The sequence below is a fragment of the Lutra lutra genome, chromosome 8 (genome assembly GCF_902655055.1).
Source record: "Lutra lutra chromosome 8, mLutLut1.2, whole genome shotgun sequence".
Taxonomy (NCBI): Eukaryota; Metazoa; Chordata; class Mammalia; order Carnivora; family Mustelidae; genus Lutra; species Lutra lutra.
Genome location: NC_062285.1, coordinates 51625475 through 51642539, shown reverse-complemented (window position 1 = coordinate 51642539; position 17065 = coordinate 51625475). Strand labels below are relative to the sequence as shown.

General features: G+C 42.4%; 1 protein-coding gene and 1 non-coding gene across 2 annotated transcripts; both read left to right on the top strand.

Annotated features, from left to right (window-relative positions):
* Positions 1-361: 361 nt before the first annotated feature.
* On the top strand, positions 362-2915 carry RPS26 (ribosomal protein S26). Its single transcript, XM_047740707.1, is given in 5 exon segments — positions 362-625; positions 871-1066; positions 2194-2306; positions 2308-2325; positions 2839-2915. Coding segments are annotated over 5 exon segments (366 nt in total). The 5' UTR covers positions 362-622; the 3' UTR covers positions 2875-2915.
* A 4850-nt stretch (positions 2916-7765) lies between these two features.
* LOC125108057 (U6 spliceosomal RNA) lies at positions 7766-7872 on the top strand. The gene has a single exon (XR_007129747.1). It is a non-coding gene; the product is annotated as a U6 spliceosomal RNA (small nuclear RNA).
* The last annotated feature ends 9193 nt before the right edge of the window (positions 7873-17065 follow it).

The following is a 17065-nucleotide window of genomic DNA, read 5'->3' as shown; positions in this document are numbered from 1 at the left end:
GGAAGGAGGAATTAACAAAATATTTTGTTTTCCCCAGGTCCCCGGTCCCCCCCCCCCCGCCCCCGTCTTCCGTTTCTCAATCCTACACCAAGTAACAATACTGTCGGAGAAACAAGCGGAGAGCGTCCCCCGGTGGCACAGCGCCGCCTTCGGTCTAAGAGCTTGGGGGCTAAGGGCCCGCCAGCTTCGCACTACAACTCCCATGCATCTCCCCGACTCTGACCTCCGATTGGGGTGGGGCGCGACTTGTGGTGCTGCGCGGGCAACTTCCGCGCAAAACGTCGCAAAAACCGGATAATTACAGCGCCCAGAATTACTTCCGGGGTAGGGAGTAATACTCCGGTGGGGGCTTGCTGGGATACATATAACCCTAGTTTTCTTCCGCCATCCGGCTAAATAGTCCCATGGTCACATCCTACCACAGATAACACAACCCGAGAAGCGCCTTTCTACACTTACATTTCAGCGTAAACGCTGAATAATAAAGAAAATCTGAGTAAAGTGGCCTGCCGCTCTCGCTATACGTCTCCTAAAACAGTCTTCCTGTGTGCGCGTAGGGATCTCGTGCTATATAAGAGAGTCGGAGCCGGCTCTACATTCTTTCCTCGGTCCAGCTTCGAAGATGGTGAGTTTGTGGAGAGTGGGTAGTGGTAGGGGTCCGCGTGGGGGGCCTGGGAGGAATAGATTTTGAGGTTGTGGGGATTTGAAAACCGGGACCATGGCGGAGAGTACACAGAGTGTCTATTTGCTTCGACCTTGGAGGGATGTGCGGAGGGGCTGAATGTCTTGAGTAGTCATTCTGGGGGCTGCCGGCACGATTGTAGCCGGCAGGGGGTTAAGGTTGGGGAAGCTGCGCCCTCTTTGTAACAGGATCTTCATTCTGATGCAGACCAAGAAAGGAGGAATAATGGTCGTGCCAAAAAGGGCCGCGGCCACGTGCAGCCTATTCGCTGCACCAACTGCGCTCGTTGTGTGCCCAAGGACAAGGCCATTAAGAAGTTTGTTATCCGGAACATAGTAGAGGCCGCCGCTGTCAGGGATATTTCCGAAGCTAGTGTCTTCGACGGTGAGTGAGCTTCTGGCACAACCCATCCACACCTGCAGGCTCTGTTCGTGGGCGGTTCCCAGGCAATTTCTGCGGGCTTTTAGGATTACTGTTGGTAAAAGAGACCGGTGTTTAGCTTCGTTTGTTTTAGCCTTGTCTGGACAGAGGGGGTCCTTGTGTGATAGTGCAGTCTTTGGGTCATGATTTGTGGTTATCTGTTCAGAGATTGAGATTGCGAACGCGTTTTAGAGTTTACCTATATCAGCATTTGTATCACTAGCTGTAAATATGGTAAATGGAGCACCCTTTCTGGGTTTTTGAAGGCTGGAGTATTCCTTATAAAGATGTACAGACTGGGGCGCCTGGGTGGCTCAGTTGTTGGGTGGCTGCCTTTGGCTCAGGTCGTGATCCCTGGGTTCTGGGATCAAGCCCGGCGTTGGGCTCCCTGCTCAGATGATGGGCCTGCTTCTGCCTGTTCTCCCTCTCTTGCTGTTTCTCTCTTTGTCAAATAAATAAAATCTTTTAAAAAAAGAAAGATGTACAGAGTAAGTCTTACTTTTTTTTCTTTTGAAGATTTTATTTATTTATTTGACAGAGATCACAAGTAGGCAGAGAGAGGAGGAAGCAGGCTCCTTGCTGAGCAGAGAGCCCGATGTGGTGCTTGATGCCAGGACCCTGGGATCATGACCTGAGCGGAAGGCAGAGAGCCACCCAGGCACCCCAGACTAAGTCTTAATAAGGAATGTTTTAATAAGGAAGGGTGGTTTTACTTGGTCAAAGGTGATACTTGGAGCAGTGTGCTTTTCTGTTATTTTGATCATTTATTTTTCTTAAGACAAATTAGTTTTCTTAGACAAGGAGAAGGGGCCCAGGACAGGCATTAGGACTGGGCAGCTTCTGAAGAAGCTGGATTGTTGGTTTATTGCCAGTAGGCTGTGGATTTAGTACACGTGATGAAAAGGATTAGTAGAGGATTATTCATTTGTGAAAATGTACGTGTTATCAGAAACTGAATGGTTGCTTTGGAAATCAAATTTGAAGGCGTGCCTGAGAGACCCTTAAGTAGGTTTATTTTGACTTGATAGAATGGGAGGACAAGGGCAGTGTGGGTATGTATACCTACTGTTGTGCCGTTTTCTGTTTCTTAGCCTATGTGCTTCCCAAGCTCTATGTGAAGCTACATTATTGCGTGAGTTGTGCCATTCACAGCAAGGTAGTCAGGAATCGCTCTCGTGAAGCACGGAAGGACCGAACACCCCCACCCCCGATTTAGACCCGCGGTAAGTATCTTTTTTTGGTTTTTTTAAGATTCTATTTATTTGAGAGAGTGAGTGAGAACAAGCAGGGGGAGAGGGAGAAGCAGGCTCCTTGCTGAGCAGGAAGCCCTTGACACGGGTCTGGATCCCAGGACCCTGGGAACATGACTGGAGCTGAAGGCAAGTGCTTAACCCATTCAGCCACCCCACCCCCCATGGTAATTATCTTTAAAAAAAAGAGATGTGGAAGCCAGAGGGGTGATGGATGAGAGACAACATGAAGACCCAAGGAATCTCATATTAAGGTCTGAATAGGTAAGGTAGGTGGAACTCACATCTAAAACATTTGTTTGGAGACTCTTCTAAGGAAGAGCTGTTAGAATCTATTTCAGATGGAGTTATGTGTGTCATCCACATGGACCAGTTTTCCATGCATGTATGGCCCAGATGCATTGTTAGTGATAGGAGGATAGTAGTCAAGTTCTTTGAGGGGGATTCTTCATTAACGTTTTTAAATTTGCTGTTCTCTTCTTTCAGGGTGCTGCCCCACGACCTCCACCAAAGCCCATGTAAGGAGCTAAGTTCTTAAGGACTGAAGAAAAGCTGTTCTCCAGGAAAAAATAAATAAATGGCAATTACACTTCATACAGCATGTTGAGTGTATGTTTTGTCAGTGTAGGAGGTTGTAGGTGTCACGGGAGTGTATTAACTTTACATTCAAGTGTGAAGTACCACATAGTCTTTCATGGGGAAGAAAGTTTATCCATGTAAGTGAAACCTCAACTTGGGTTTCTTTTTTATTTGTGTTCTTGGCCTTCCCAACTTGCATAGCTGTGAGGGGGTGGTAAGGTACCTGTGTTAGATGTTTGGTTAATGCGACCTTGCTAGTAGATTAAGCTGGTGTCTTAAAAATAGAGGTAAGGAACTAGGAGGGTCAGCAAAAACTTGAGTGAGGAGCACATCAGGAGACAATTTATAGACAGGTGTGCCTAACCCTGGTGGGGGACACAAAGACATCAATAGAAAGTGCATGACTTAGCTTTTTTTTTTTTTTTTTCTTTTCTTTTTTTTCTCTTAGATTTTAGTTATTTGACAGACACAAGAGAGGGAAAATAGGCAGGGGGAGTGGGAGAGAGAGAAGCAGGCTCCCCACTGAGAGGGAGTCAGATGCAGGGCTTGATCCAGGACCCCAGGATCATGACCTGAGCCGAAGTCAGATGCTTAATGACTGAGCCACTCAGGCCCCACGTGACACAGCTTTAAGGAGATCTGTATTCAGGGGTGCCTGGGTGGCTCAGTGGGTTAAACCTCTGCCTTCGCTCAGGTCATGATCTTGGGGTCCTAGAATCAAGCCCCACATCAGGCTCCTGCTCAGCGGGGAGCCTGCTTCCCCCTCTCTGCCTGCCTCTCTGCCTACTTGTGATTTCTTTCTCTGTGTCAAATAAATAAATAAAATCTTAAAAAAAAAAAAAAAGATCTGTATTCAGATCTTCCACTTCATAAAATTCACTTACTTGGACTTGATCTGTTGCTAAACCTGTTTCTGGCCAATTTGCATCTTTCTGTGGTCAGTTTCTCTATGTAATAAAGATGTTCAGTATACCAGAAGCACTCCTAGAAACTTGTGGTAGTGCCCACAAGAGGAAAGTTTCCACACAAAGTATGGAGGAGAGCTATATATAATTCTGTGACAGTGGTTTGTTTTTTGTGGAGTTAAGAAATTAGTTACTAGGTACAGTTATACATGTTTGAAAACCCCATTTGGGAATTGATTGATAATGATTGGCTTTGCTAGTGAAGTTACAGGATTCCCCCTCCCCCAAACTAAGCTAAGCCCATAGTTTGGAAATTTTGATTGAAATACACATTTCAGCTTGGTTGCAGCTCAGGTCTTGGCTCAGGGTCTTAAAATTGCACTGCATCAGCCTAGGGTTCAGCAGGGAATCCGCTTTCCCTCTCTCCCTCTGCCCCTCCCCTCCTGTGTGCACTTTCTAAAATCTTTTATTAAGATTTTTATGAAGAGTATGAGCAGGAGCAGAGGGGGAAAGCAGACTTTCTGCTGCACAGGGAACCCCACACAGGGCTTGGTCCCAGGACCCTGAGATCATGACCTGAGCCAAAGGCAGATTATTGACTGAGCCACCCAGGTGCCCCCTCTTTAAGATTCTTTAAAAAACACATTTAAAGGGAGGGTCCCTGGCTGACTCAGTTGGGGTATTGGTTTGGTTCAGGTCAGGATCTCTGGATTGAGAGATGGACCTCCGACTTCAGTGTGGAGTCTTGCTTGTCCTTCTCCCTGTGTTCCCCCCACCCCCATGCATGTGCTTGCTCACTGGCTATCTCAAAATCAAAATACACATTTTTCTGAGTGTCTACCAAAGGAATATGATAACGAGGAGTAGAGTATTTTGGAACCTAAAGGTGGCTCTATTAATTGAACTCTAACTGAAAAATAACAAAATGCAGACTCCCAACTTGCTCATGGTCAACATACTAATGCATGTGGCTGGAAAAGCTGGGGCAAATCCTGAATTTGTGAGAACACATTGTAGGTAGGAGTCCCATCATTTCAGGAGGCCAGCCCATGAGGGAAATGCTTCTTCATCCTTTATGCTGTAATGACCTCTTTACACAGGAGTAAACACTGAGTAGAAGAGAAAGGTCTGAGGTAAAAACGCTAAACTTGGTTCTCTCAAATATCAGTTTTATTCAATAAAACCAAATTCAAGTAGTAAATCCAGGCCATGTAACCACTAAGATATTTCTTGAAATTTCATTTATAGGTTTAAACCTTTTTTTTTTTTAAAGAGATTGATTTATTTTTTTTTAAGATTTTATTTATTTATTTGACAGAGAGAGATCACAGTAGAGAGAGAGGAAGGAGCAGGCCTCCCCGCTGAGCAGAGAGCCCGATGCGGGACTCATCCCAGGACCCCGAGACCATGACCTGAGCCGAAGGCAGGGGCTTAACCCACTGAGCCACCTAGGCGCCCCAAGAGATTTGATTTATTTGACGGAAACAACATAAGCAGAGGGAGTGGAAGAGGGAGAAGCAGGCTTCCACAGAGCAGGGAGGCTGATGCAGGGCTCGATCCATGGACTCCAGGATCATAACCCAAGCTGAAGGCAGCTTCTTAAGGACTGAACCACCCAGATGCCCTGTCTTTTTTTTTTTAAATAAGGTTTTTGTTTTTTTTTTTTTAAGGTTTTATTTATTTATTTGACAGAGATCACAAGTACGCAGAGGCAGGCAGAGAGGAAGGGAAGCAGGCTCCCTGCTGAGCAGAGCCTGATTCGGGGCTTGATCCCAGGACCCTGGGATCATGACCTGAGCCAAAGGCAGAGGCTTTAACCCACTGATCCACCCAGGCACCCCTTGAGATAAGTTTTAAATGGCTCTCCCAAGACTGGGAGTTTAAAAGTTGATTTGTGGGTTTTGTTTTGTTTTGCTTTGTTTTTGTCAGAGAGAGCGAGCACAGGCAGACAGAGTGGCAGGCAGAGGGAGAAGCAGGCTTCCTGCTGAGCAAGGAGCCCGATGTGGGACTCAATCCCAGGATGCTGGGATCATGACCTGAGCCGAAGGCAGCCGCTTAACCAACTGAGCCACTCAGGTATCCCGATTTGTGGAGTTTTCTTTAAAGGTTTATTTTTGTAATCTAATTTAAGTAATGGGACTTGAACCCACAACCCCCCAAGATCAAGAGTCCCATGCTCTCCTGATTTGTGCTTTTTTTTTTTTTTTTTTTTTAAGAGCAGTTGTGGGAGAATGGTGGAAGGGCAAGCGGACTCCCCCTGAGCAGCTCTCTTCCAGGACCTTGAGATCATGACCTGAGCCAACTCAGGCACTGAACCCACTGAGCCACCAAAGTGCCCCAGTCTTAAAGTGTGATCCAGGGGGCCTGGCTGACTCAGTTGGAGTGTGCAAGTCTTGGTCTTGGGGTTGTAAGTTCAAGTCCCACATTGGGTATAGAGATTACTTAAAATCTTAAAAAATGTGATCCTATCTCCAGGGAGCATATATGCCAGAGCCTAACAGCTAAGAATTGGTTGAGCAATTTCTCTACTTGCAGATAATCCCAAATTCATTGAGATTTTGGAGTGCCAGAGATGACAAAAGAGATTTTCATGTGCTTCAGGCTCTAAAGTAGACCCACCTCCCAACCAAATACCCGTTGCAAATAATTCAGACCTTGTCTTGTCTGATGGGTAGCCAGGACAGGATTTCCAGCTAGGGAGAAGCCTCATATCATGGCATTAGAAGTGGCCTACAAGTCAGCTTGTGGTTCTCTGACGTTTGGACAGTAAAATGAATGGCTTCCTCTGCTAGCTATTGTGGACTAAAGTTCTGGTAGTTGGTCACAAAAAAGGCAATATAGACATCTGAGTCTCCATCTCCCACTCCCACCTACTTTGATTGGACTTGATTAGGTGGGGAAAAGTCAGTTGCAATCTCAACACCTTCCTAACTTTCTGAAGTGTGTTCCAGTCTCAATGTATAAAGTATTCAAGCCAGGTAGAAGTCTGGGCTAGTCAGTCTCTATTCCAGTGCCTGCCTTTGAGGTAATTGGATTTGAGGTCAGTTCCCTGTGGTAATCAGGGTTTCACTGATGTCCTGGACCACCCTTTGCCTCAACCCCAAGTCTTGTACTTTGTTTTGTTTTTGCCTACGTTTCCATAATTTACCATGTAAGAGAACAAAATTATTCATTGTCTGTCACACTAGGTTAATATCCTGCTTTATACATTTAGTTTATACATTTATTCTTTTAGTAACTACTAGGTATAGAAGGGTGTTGACTTCGTATGCATTAATAAGCTAATAGGTTTGTTAAAGGAAACTGAGCCAGTAGATAAAAAACAGGCTAGAATCTAAATTTGTTCATTTTTTCAATAAGTTTTACTTGCCAGTGTGTTTGGCACTTAGTTTCTCGGTCCAAGTCTCCCATTAAACAGAGCTGTCAGGTTAAGAACCTAAGAGAGTGGACTCTTGATGTAATTCTCACATCTGATAACTCTGGCTATGTGAGCTTGGGTGAGTTCCTTAACCTCTCCAACCACTTTCTTTTTCTTTTTCTTTTTCTTTGTTATTTTATTATTTTTTTTAAGGAGGCTCCATGCCCAATGTTAGGTTTAAACTCAAAATCCTGAGATAAGAGTCCTATGCTTTACCGACCAAGCTAGCCAGGCACCCCTCTCTCCAATTTTCTGATCTTTAGGTGATCATTCCTATTTCACAGTATTTTTGTGAGGTTTGAGTGATATGAAACAATCACTTATTCAAGAAATAAAATGTGTCAACCTACAATGTGCCAACCATTTCTAAATACTGGAGATACTAGCAATGGCCAAGATAAAAATACATAGAGCTTACATTTTAGTGAGGGAGCAGTGTGAGAGGGTGAGAGGGTGTAAAGAAGGACTATAGTTTTATATAAGTTTTATTTAAAATGGCCTTATGTCTATAGTGCTCGCTTCGGCAGCACATATACTAAAATTGGAACGATACAGAGAAGATTAGCATGGCCCCTGCGCAAGGATGACACGCAAATTCGTGAAGCGTTCCATAAAAAAAATAATAAAATAAAATAAAATAGGGGCGCCTGGGTGGCTCAGTGGGTTAAAGCCTCTGCCTTCAGCTCAGGTCATGATCTCAGGGTCCTGGGATCCAGCCCCGCATCAGGCTCTCTGCTCAGCAGGGAGCCTGCTTCCCCACCCTGCTCTCTGCCTGCCTCTCTGCCTACTTGTGATCTCTCTCCCTCTAATAAATAAATAAATCTTTTAAAAATAAATAAATAAAATAAAATGGCCTTATGTCTATAAGGTTGATAACATTTGATCAGAAAACTAAAGAAAGAGCAAGCCATTTGGATAAATGGGGGAAGAGCAAATGTCTTAAGAGTGTGCCTGGCACATCACAGAAAAAAGCAAGGCAGTCTGGATAAATTTAAGTGAGCTAGGGGAAAGTGGTTCATGTCTACAATCCTTTATATGAATCCTTGACACCTTACTTGCTTTGGAATTTGTTTTGACTTTAGAGCAGTAATAAAGAGCATATACTGCTTAACATAGAACATCTTCAAAGGGATCTGGAGTAGTACCCAGGATTAAAACACATTATTTCTGTAGCAAAATATAAGAATAGTCATGTAAATTACCCAATATGAGTTTCAGATCAGGTTTTGTTGCCATAGGAGTTCCAAAAATACTGGGTTTTAAAGTTGCTTAGATTTGTCTACTGCAGATAAAGGATTGTGTACCTACCAATGGTACACAAAGTTAGATCATGTGGGGCCTGTAGGCCTGGCCAGCTCTGGACTTCACTCAAAATGTGATGGTAAGCAATGAGATGCTACTTCACACTCTCTAGGATGGCTTTAATTAAAAAAAAAAAAAAAAAAAAAAAAAGACAATAAGTTCTAGACAATGTGTGACAAAGTTGGAACCTTTGTACACTGCTGGTGGGAATGTGAAATGATGCACTTTGGAACACAGTTCTCAAAAGTTACAGTTAACATATGACCCAGCCATTCTACTCCTAGATGTATACCAAGAGAACTGGAAATACATATTCACACAAAAAGTTGTTGTATATGAATGTTCATAGCAGCATTATTCACACTAGTCAAGAAGTAAACAATGAAAGTGTTCATTAACTGGTGAATAGATAAACAAAATATGGCATATCCATACAAAGAAATATTTGGCCATGAAAAGAAATGGGGTGCTGCTATATGCTACATTGATGAACCCTGAAAACATGCTAAGTGAAAGAAGCTAGTCATAAAAGACCATATGTTGGGGCATCTGGGTGGCTCAGTGGGTTAAGGCCTCTGCCTTAGGCTCAGGTCATGATCCCAGGGTCCTGGGATCGAGCCCCGCATCGGGCTCTCTGCTCAGCAGGGATCCTGCTTCCCTCTCTCTCTCTGCCTGCTTCTCTGCCTACTTGTGATCTCTGTCTGTAAAATGAATAAATAAAATCTTTAAAAAAAAAAAAGACCATATGTTGTATGATTCTATTTACATGAAATGTCCAGAATATGCAGATCTATAGAGATAGAAAGTAGAGTAGTGTTCACCTAGGGATAGGAAGGTGGGAGGAGAGGGGAGTGACTGTTAAATGCAAGGGGTTTCTTTTAGGGGTAATGAAAATATTCTAAAAGTGATTAGTGATAGTTACACAGTTTCGTGGACCATACTAAAAGCAGTTGAATTGTATACTTTAAATCATTGAATTATATAGTATGTAAATTATAGCTCAGTGAAGCTGTTATAAAAATAAAGCATGAAAAAAAGTGTGATGGTAATCCGTGAGAGAGTTGTTTTTGTTTCTTTGTTTTTTCCATTGGATACTTTTGAGCACAGCAGTGACATGATCTGACTTAGATCCGTGAGTTCAGGATAAATCTTGGCTATTCATTTTATTATACCACAACTAGCTCTGAAATGCTAGATGAGTATTTCCCAACTTCAAGAACCTGTGTGCCCTTTTGGTATTTCTCCCGTACCTACACTGAATTGACTCACTTCTTACATATATTTATCATGAAAAAGGAAATCATATCAATATTCTAAATGGAAAACAAATTAACTTTTGCCATAAATAGAAGGTAATTTAAAAAAAACTACTTAAGCTTTTAAATTAAAAAAAAAAAAGTTGGGGGGGGCGCCTGGGTGGCTCAGTGGGTTAAGCCTCTGCCTTTGGCTCAGGTCATGATCTCAGGGTCCTGGGATCAAGCCCCACATCGGGCTCTCTGCTCAGCAGGGAGCCTGCTTCCCCCTCTCTCTCTGCCTGCCTCTCTGCCTACTTGTGATCTCTCCCTCTGTCAAATAAATAAATAAAATCTTAAAAAAAAAAAAAAAAAAGTTGGGGAACCTGGATGGCCCAGTCAGTTGAGCATCCGACTCTTGGTTTTGGCTCAGGTCTTGATCTCAGGGTCATGAGATCAAGCCTGTGTCAGTCTCCACATTCAGTCTCCTTAAGATTTTCTCTCCCTTGCCTTCTGCCCCTCCCCCACATGCTCACTCTCTCTCTAAAATAATAATAATAATAAATCTTTTAAAAAGTTGATTGCTAGGGGCGCCTGGGTGGCTCAGTGGGTTAAAGCCTCTGCTTTCGGCTCGGGTCATGATCCCAGAGTCCTGGGATCGAGCCCCACATCAGGCTCTCTGCTCGGCAGGGAGCCTGCTTCCTCCTCTCTCTCTCTGCCTGCCTCTCTGCCTACTTGTGATCTCTGTCTGTCAAATGAAATGAATAAAATCTTTAAAAAAAATAAAAAAAAATAAAAAGTTGATTGCTATTTTTTATCACCAAAATGATTTTTATCACCAAAAGTGATACTACCCGGAGTCATCCTATATATGTCCATTGGAAATGTCTCTTGAGCTATAAGCTTATGAGGTCAGGGACAATGTCTAGATGGTCAATTATATTGCCTGACATACAGTAGGAGCTCAACATTTGTGGATAACTAAATATGCTGGGCTTATTGAAAAGTCAGGGATGAATGGAGTCTCCTTTGTGTGACTAAGAATCACCTGTGCCAGTTGAATAAATTTCACTCCTAATCCGACCTCCACAAAGCAGGATTCAAAGATCTTGAGTGTATGGGGCACCTGGCTGGCTCAGTTGGTAGAGAATGTGACCCTTGATCTTAGGGATCCTGAGCTCCATCCCCATGTTGGGCATAGAGTTTACCTATAACAACACAACAAAGGTCTTGAGGGTAGAGTTTGGGAATCTGCATTTTAATAATTTCCCAAATGATTCTGATACAATGGGTCTACAGACCATACTTTGAAAAATATTAAAGAATTGTACTAGAAAAGAAAAAGAATATGCATGATTAGGTTTTCTCTAGTTTGGGAATAGAAACGTGGAACTTATGGAGTTACTTCATGATCAGTCATGATTGGTGGTGAAGGAGTCCAAGATCAGTTGAGAGAGACGGGAAGCCAAAAAAGAACTGATTGGGAAAAATAAGGGTGGCTGAGGGACTGAGGGTGTTGAGCAAGAGGGCAAGGTCAAAAGGCATAGGGGATGTGGTAAAACATATAAAGAAATATTTAAGACCTATAACAATACTTTTATATCCACCTCCCAGCTTAAGAAAGAAAGGGTTACCTGTAGAGTTGGATCTGTCTGTGAACTCCCCACTGATTGCATCCCACTCTCTCTCTCCCAGGGGTAACCACTACACTGAAGCTAACTTCATCATTCCTGTGAATTTCTTTGTGCTGATAATATATATATATATATATCTTCACATTTTACATCCAACTAAAAATGTTAAGTAGACAGATACAAATGTTTGGAGTTTAAGGGAAAGAGTCCTAGGCTGGAAAAAATTGGGGTATCATCACTTTATGATTGGTTTTTAAGTCATGAAATTGGATGAAGTTGGCTAGGAAGGGAATATATAGATGGGGAGAGGGGGAGAGAGAGAGAGAGAGAGAGAAGACTAGAGACTGAATCCTATATACTTCAAGGTTTAGTAATCAGGGAGAGAAGGAGAAACCAGCAGGAGACAATAGGAAAGGCCAATGAGGTAGGAAGAAAACTAGGATATGATGAAGGTCCTAGAAGTCAAGTGAAGAAAATGTAAGAAGGAGCAATTGATCAACTGTGCCAACTGCTGTTCATAGGTTAACTAAATTAAGAATTGGGAATATGGAATTATTGGTGACCTTGATGAGAAATTTTAATGAAGCTGGTCCAATGGTAGTGGGTTATCAAAACTTATTAACATTAGTGTCACTAAAGCTGGTATACAACCCCCCACTGTTAAATTTGACTGGCTTAAAAAATTTTTTTCAGTGAAGAGGTGGGGGCAAAAGCATGATCATAATACATTCAAGAGAGAATGGGAAGAATGTCTCCAACATATTATTGTTAAATATGATCCTAACTGTAAAGAGAGAATGGGATGGGAGAACATTGAAGACATCTTTTTCAAACAGATTTGCTAAAAAAGGAAGGAGAACAGTGGCTGGAACACTGCTGTGGGGTCAAGACAGGGATTTTATAAGATGGTAGAGGGGCGCCTGGGTAACTCAGTCCTGAAGTCTCTGCCTGTGGTTCAGGTCATGATCCCAGTGTCCTGGGATCGAGCTCTGCATTGTGCTCCCCGCTCAGTCGGAAGCCTGCTTGCCTGCTTCTCCCTCTTCCACTCCCCCTGCTTGTGTTCTCTCTCTCACTGTGTCTCTCTCTGTCAAATAAATAAATAAAATCTTAAAAAAAAAATAAAATGGTAGAAACATCATCATGGTTGCTTAAGGATGGGAAAACAGAGAAATAGAGAAAAGTTGGTGATATAGGACACAGAGAAAGCCATGTCCTTGAACAGACAAGGGGTGGAGTCCAGGGCACGGATGAAGAGGTTGGCCTTGAGTAGGAGCACAGACAGTTTACATAAATAACAATTTAGAACGTATAATGTAAAAGCAGATGGGTTGTGTAAGGACCTATTTAGCCAGAGTGACTCCATCTTGGTTAAAAGCCATTTTGTTGTTTGTGCAGTAAAACTTAAACTGACCCTGCCCTCCCCCCCCACCCACCCCCGAGAAACTTACTTAGAAGCAAGTCTGGGAAACCAGTAAAATATGGTCGGCTAGTTCCTAATAAGAGAGCCCAGAATACAAGGCCAGGTCAGCCAGTTCCTGATAACAGAGCCCAGAATACAAGGACGAGTCAGGCCAGGTGGAGACATCCAATCAGTAAAAGTACACATGCTGTCTCCCTAACCACCAAAGAATGTAAACTCCGCCTATTGGGCGCCAAACTTAAGCGCCAATTCTAACCAGAGTAACAGATTAGTTCAAACAGCTACTAAAGGATAAATTGTAATTCAATTGGCCACCTGCATGTGACCTAATGTGGCTATGCAACTTTCTCTATGTGTTACAATCTCATTGGCCACCTATGTGTGGCCAAACTTTTACTCTATAAAAGGTAATCTGTAAGATGGGGAGTGGTCGCTCTCTTTGGGGGCGGCCCTGACTGGTCAGTCAGTCAATTCTTAGGCCTGTAAGCTGGGGGTGGTCGCTCTCTTTGGAGACGGCCCTGGCCGGTCAGTCTGACTTCGAATGCTTAGCATAGAATAGAGCTTTGCATAACTTTCACCTTGTCTCAGTCTCGTTCCCCTGGCCGATCAGTCTAACTTCTAATACTTGTCATAAAATAAAGCTTTAAATAACTTTCATTTTGTCTGAGTCTCGTTTAGTTTAATAACGGACCTAACATTGGGGGCTCGTCTGGGATTAAATGACAAGAACTGAGCCAGCATCAGAATTTCTGGGAAAAGCCTCCGGAAGTAAGATCCTGTCTCTCTGTCTGTCTGTCTGGTTGTGGAGCTCCAGGGATATGGCCCACTGGGGAGAAACTGGACGCAGTATTGCTCCCAGGGCTGGAGTGGATGTGGGGATGCCCCATCCCTCCACTGGTGGATCGCCAGGGGGTTCGAGTCCCCCTACGTGGGCAGGGGACCGAAAAAATCCCCACCAGTGGCAGGTTGTGTTTTTGAGTTGGGATTATATCTTGCACACCCTTAGACTTGATATCTGGTCAAGGAAGGGCCGCTGGGTCTGCGGTTGTCTTTGTTTTGTCTTTTTGTTGTCTGTTGTGTTGTTTGTTATATTTGAAGGAATGGGGCAAGCAGAGAGTACGGGAACTCTGACTTTTATCTCTTCATTTCTCCTAATAGATATGGGGCTTCTCCCTTACTCATTTCTTGTGTTAATGTCTATAACTGGAGCCAACTGTGGTTAGTCCACCTCAAGACAGAGACTTTAAGGAATATTCTCAAGCAGCTACCGAAACTGCTTTTGTTTTGGGGAAGTTCCCTGTCTTCTCTGGCCCGATATGGACTGCCTAACCTCTCCCTCCTTGCTGGTGGGAAAGCATGGCGTCTGCTCCTCTGTTGAAACTAATGAGCTCTAAAAGTGGAATCCTTTCTCTGCCTTCTGGCAGCACTTTGTTCTTCTGTCTCCCCCTTCTGTTTCTACACCAACTTGGGTATTGCCTGCATAGCTGGCCTCTAAACCATCCTCGGTGGTTCCTGCACCATGGCTCCTTCTCTGTCAAGGAATGAGAAGAGCACCCCCTGGACCTAACACCCCCCACTCCAGATCTTCCCACCCATGTCTCAGGTAAATGTTCGAAATGGAGTGGACCCAAGTGGAATGTAAATCTGTATTTGAGCTAAGTTAAGTTTGTTGGTTTAATTAAGATAGACGTGTCTTGGGGCGCCTGGGTGGCTCAGTGGGTTAAGCCGCTGCCTTCGGCTCAGGTCATGATCTCAGGGTCCTGGGATCGAGTCCCACATCGGGCTCTCTGCTCAGCAAGAAGCCTGCTTCCCTCTCTCTCTCTCTGCCTGCCTCTCCGTCTACTTGTGATCTCTGTCAAATAAATAAATAAAATCTTTAAAAAAAAAAAAAAAGATAGACATGTCTTGGGGCGCCTGGGTGGCTCAGTGGGTTAAGCCACTGCCTTCGGCTCAGGTCATGATCTCAGGGTCCTGGGATCAAGTCCCGCATCGGGCTCTCTGCTCAGCAGGAAGCCTGCTTCCCTCTCTCTCTCTCTCTGCCTGCCTCTCCGTCTACTTGTGATCTCTCTCTCTCTGTCAAATAAATAAATAAAAAAATCTAAAAAAAAAAAAAAAAAGATAGACATGTCTTTGAAGTTACAGCAGTAAATGTGGAACTTTTAGTCTATCAAAGTTTACTTAAGGTCAAATAAGCTCATGTTATTTGTTAAAATCTGTTAGCAAAAAATGATTGGACTGATGGTTAATTGTCTGTCTCAAAGTTTTAATGGGTAATTGTTAAAGTAGCTTTCAAAGTCTTTGGTAACCTGAAACTTTAAAGTTTTGGATCACAAATGAAATTAAATTATGGACATCTAGGTCTTAACCAAATGGGATAAAATGCTAAAGCATTGAGTACTCGATAGAGGTTTGTGCCTTTGACTTCCTACTGCAAAAAAACCTAAAATTTTAAATCTGTTGATAAACATGTTTTGTGCTTAACTGATTCATAATTTGCCTTCTAAAGAATTCTGTTATAACAGTTCACAATTGGTTTATATTTAGTCTTCACTAGAGATTAAGATGTTTCTAAGAGTACAAAATTCTACTACCTGTAAGACTGATGAAAATAAAAAAAAAAAACAACCCTGTATGTAGGAAAGTAGGAGATATGTAAGAAAGATTTAAGAAATAAAAATGCATTTTGTTAAAGATAAAAGAAGGTAATTTTGTCCTAAATGAGAAGGTTGTTTGGAAGAAAATGGCTTGGGACAAAACCTAAATGCAAAAGCAAGTTGTAGAGGGTTTGTGAAGGGAAATCTTCAGAAAAGGAATTTTAGGTATGGTCAGGATAGACTAAGATTAACTGTACACATGAAAAAGAGGGCCTAAGAGAGTGAATAGTTTTATCTTAAGGTAAAAATATCTGGTTGCACCAGAACATGAAAGGAGATAAACTTGAGGGTATGAAATAAGTCATAGAAGGCTTAAGGAAAGTAACTTTTATTTGCCTTGGTTTATGGGTTTAAAAGAAAACAATAAAATATGTTGAAAATTTAACCATATTAGATCAGTTTTCGTGGATTTATTCACAAGAGGAAAAAAGACTAATGAATCTTTTCCTGTAAAATGTTTCTGTTCAAATGAGACATAGTATTTAAAAAAGAAAGACTAAAGCCCTGTGTCATGACAAATCTATATTGGTGATCCACTCAAGTACAAAGTTTTCCTAGATTAATTGATCTACTGTTAAGAAGAAAATGTAAATGGTTTTCTCTTTGCCTGCCCAGAAAAACCAGCTTCTATGTTTTGTTTTATCAGGTATTTAACATCCGTAATCCTATTTAGGCATGTACTTTAAAAGATTTCAACAAACTTCCTCAAGATTAAAATCTTGAACAAAATCTTGATTCTCTTATAAAATGAGTTTTGGGGGTGCCTGGGTGGCTCAGTGGGTTAAAGCCTCTGCCTTCAGCTCGGGTCGTGATCCCAGGGTCCTCTGCTCAGCGGGGAGCCTGCTTCCCTTCCTCTCTCTCTGCCTGCCTCTCTGCCTATTTGTGATCTCTGTTTGTCAAATAAATAAATAAAATCTTTAAAAAAAAATGAGTTTTGTCTTAAAGGAGATTCACATAAAGAACTTTCAGGACAAATACAGGTCTTTGATATGTTAAAAATCCTAAAACTGAAACAGGTAAAATTTCCAGGAGTAAAAACTGCATTCAAACTAAACCAGAATTAGTAACATGGGAATAAATGAGCTAAAAGATTATAATGTTATGTCTCTTAATGTTTTATCTCATTTTAGACATTTCAGGTTCTCTAATGTTTGCTCTTCCAGACTAAGGACATTTTTTTCTTAAGTTATCTGTAACTTACAGAAATGTAAAAATACTCATTTGTAAACAAATCAAGACATTCAACTTTTCTCTCTATCTGAACCCTCTGAAACCAAAGGTCTCAGCAAGTATTCTTTCTTCCATGGCAATCAGTCATTTGCATAAGTTCAATAAGAATCTGTTCTCCTTGTTACAGGACACTATTAACAACTCTAGTTATTTTACCAAGACTTTGACTGGAATGTCATATTTAAAAAAGACTCAGACAACTTTAAGGAACTAAGGTTGACTTTATAAAACGTGGAGCCATAAAGCCCCTTGAAACTGTTGGCCTGATACCTTGCTTACAGAGTTCCCAGCAGCCTCACCAGGTGAATAAAAAATGTCACTTCCTGGCAGGTGCAGGAA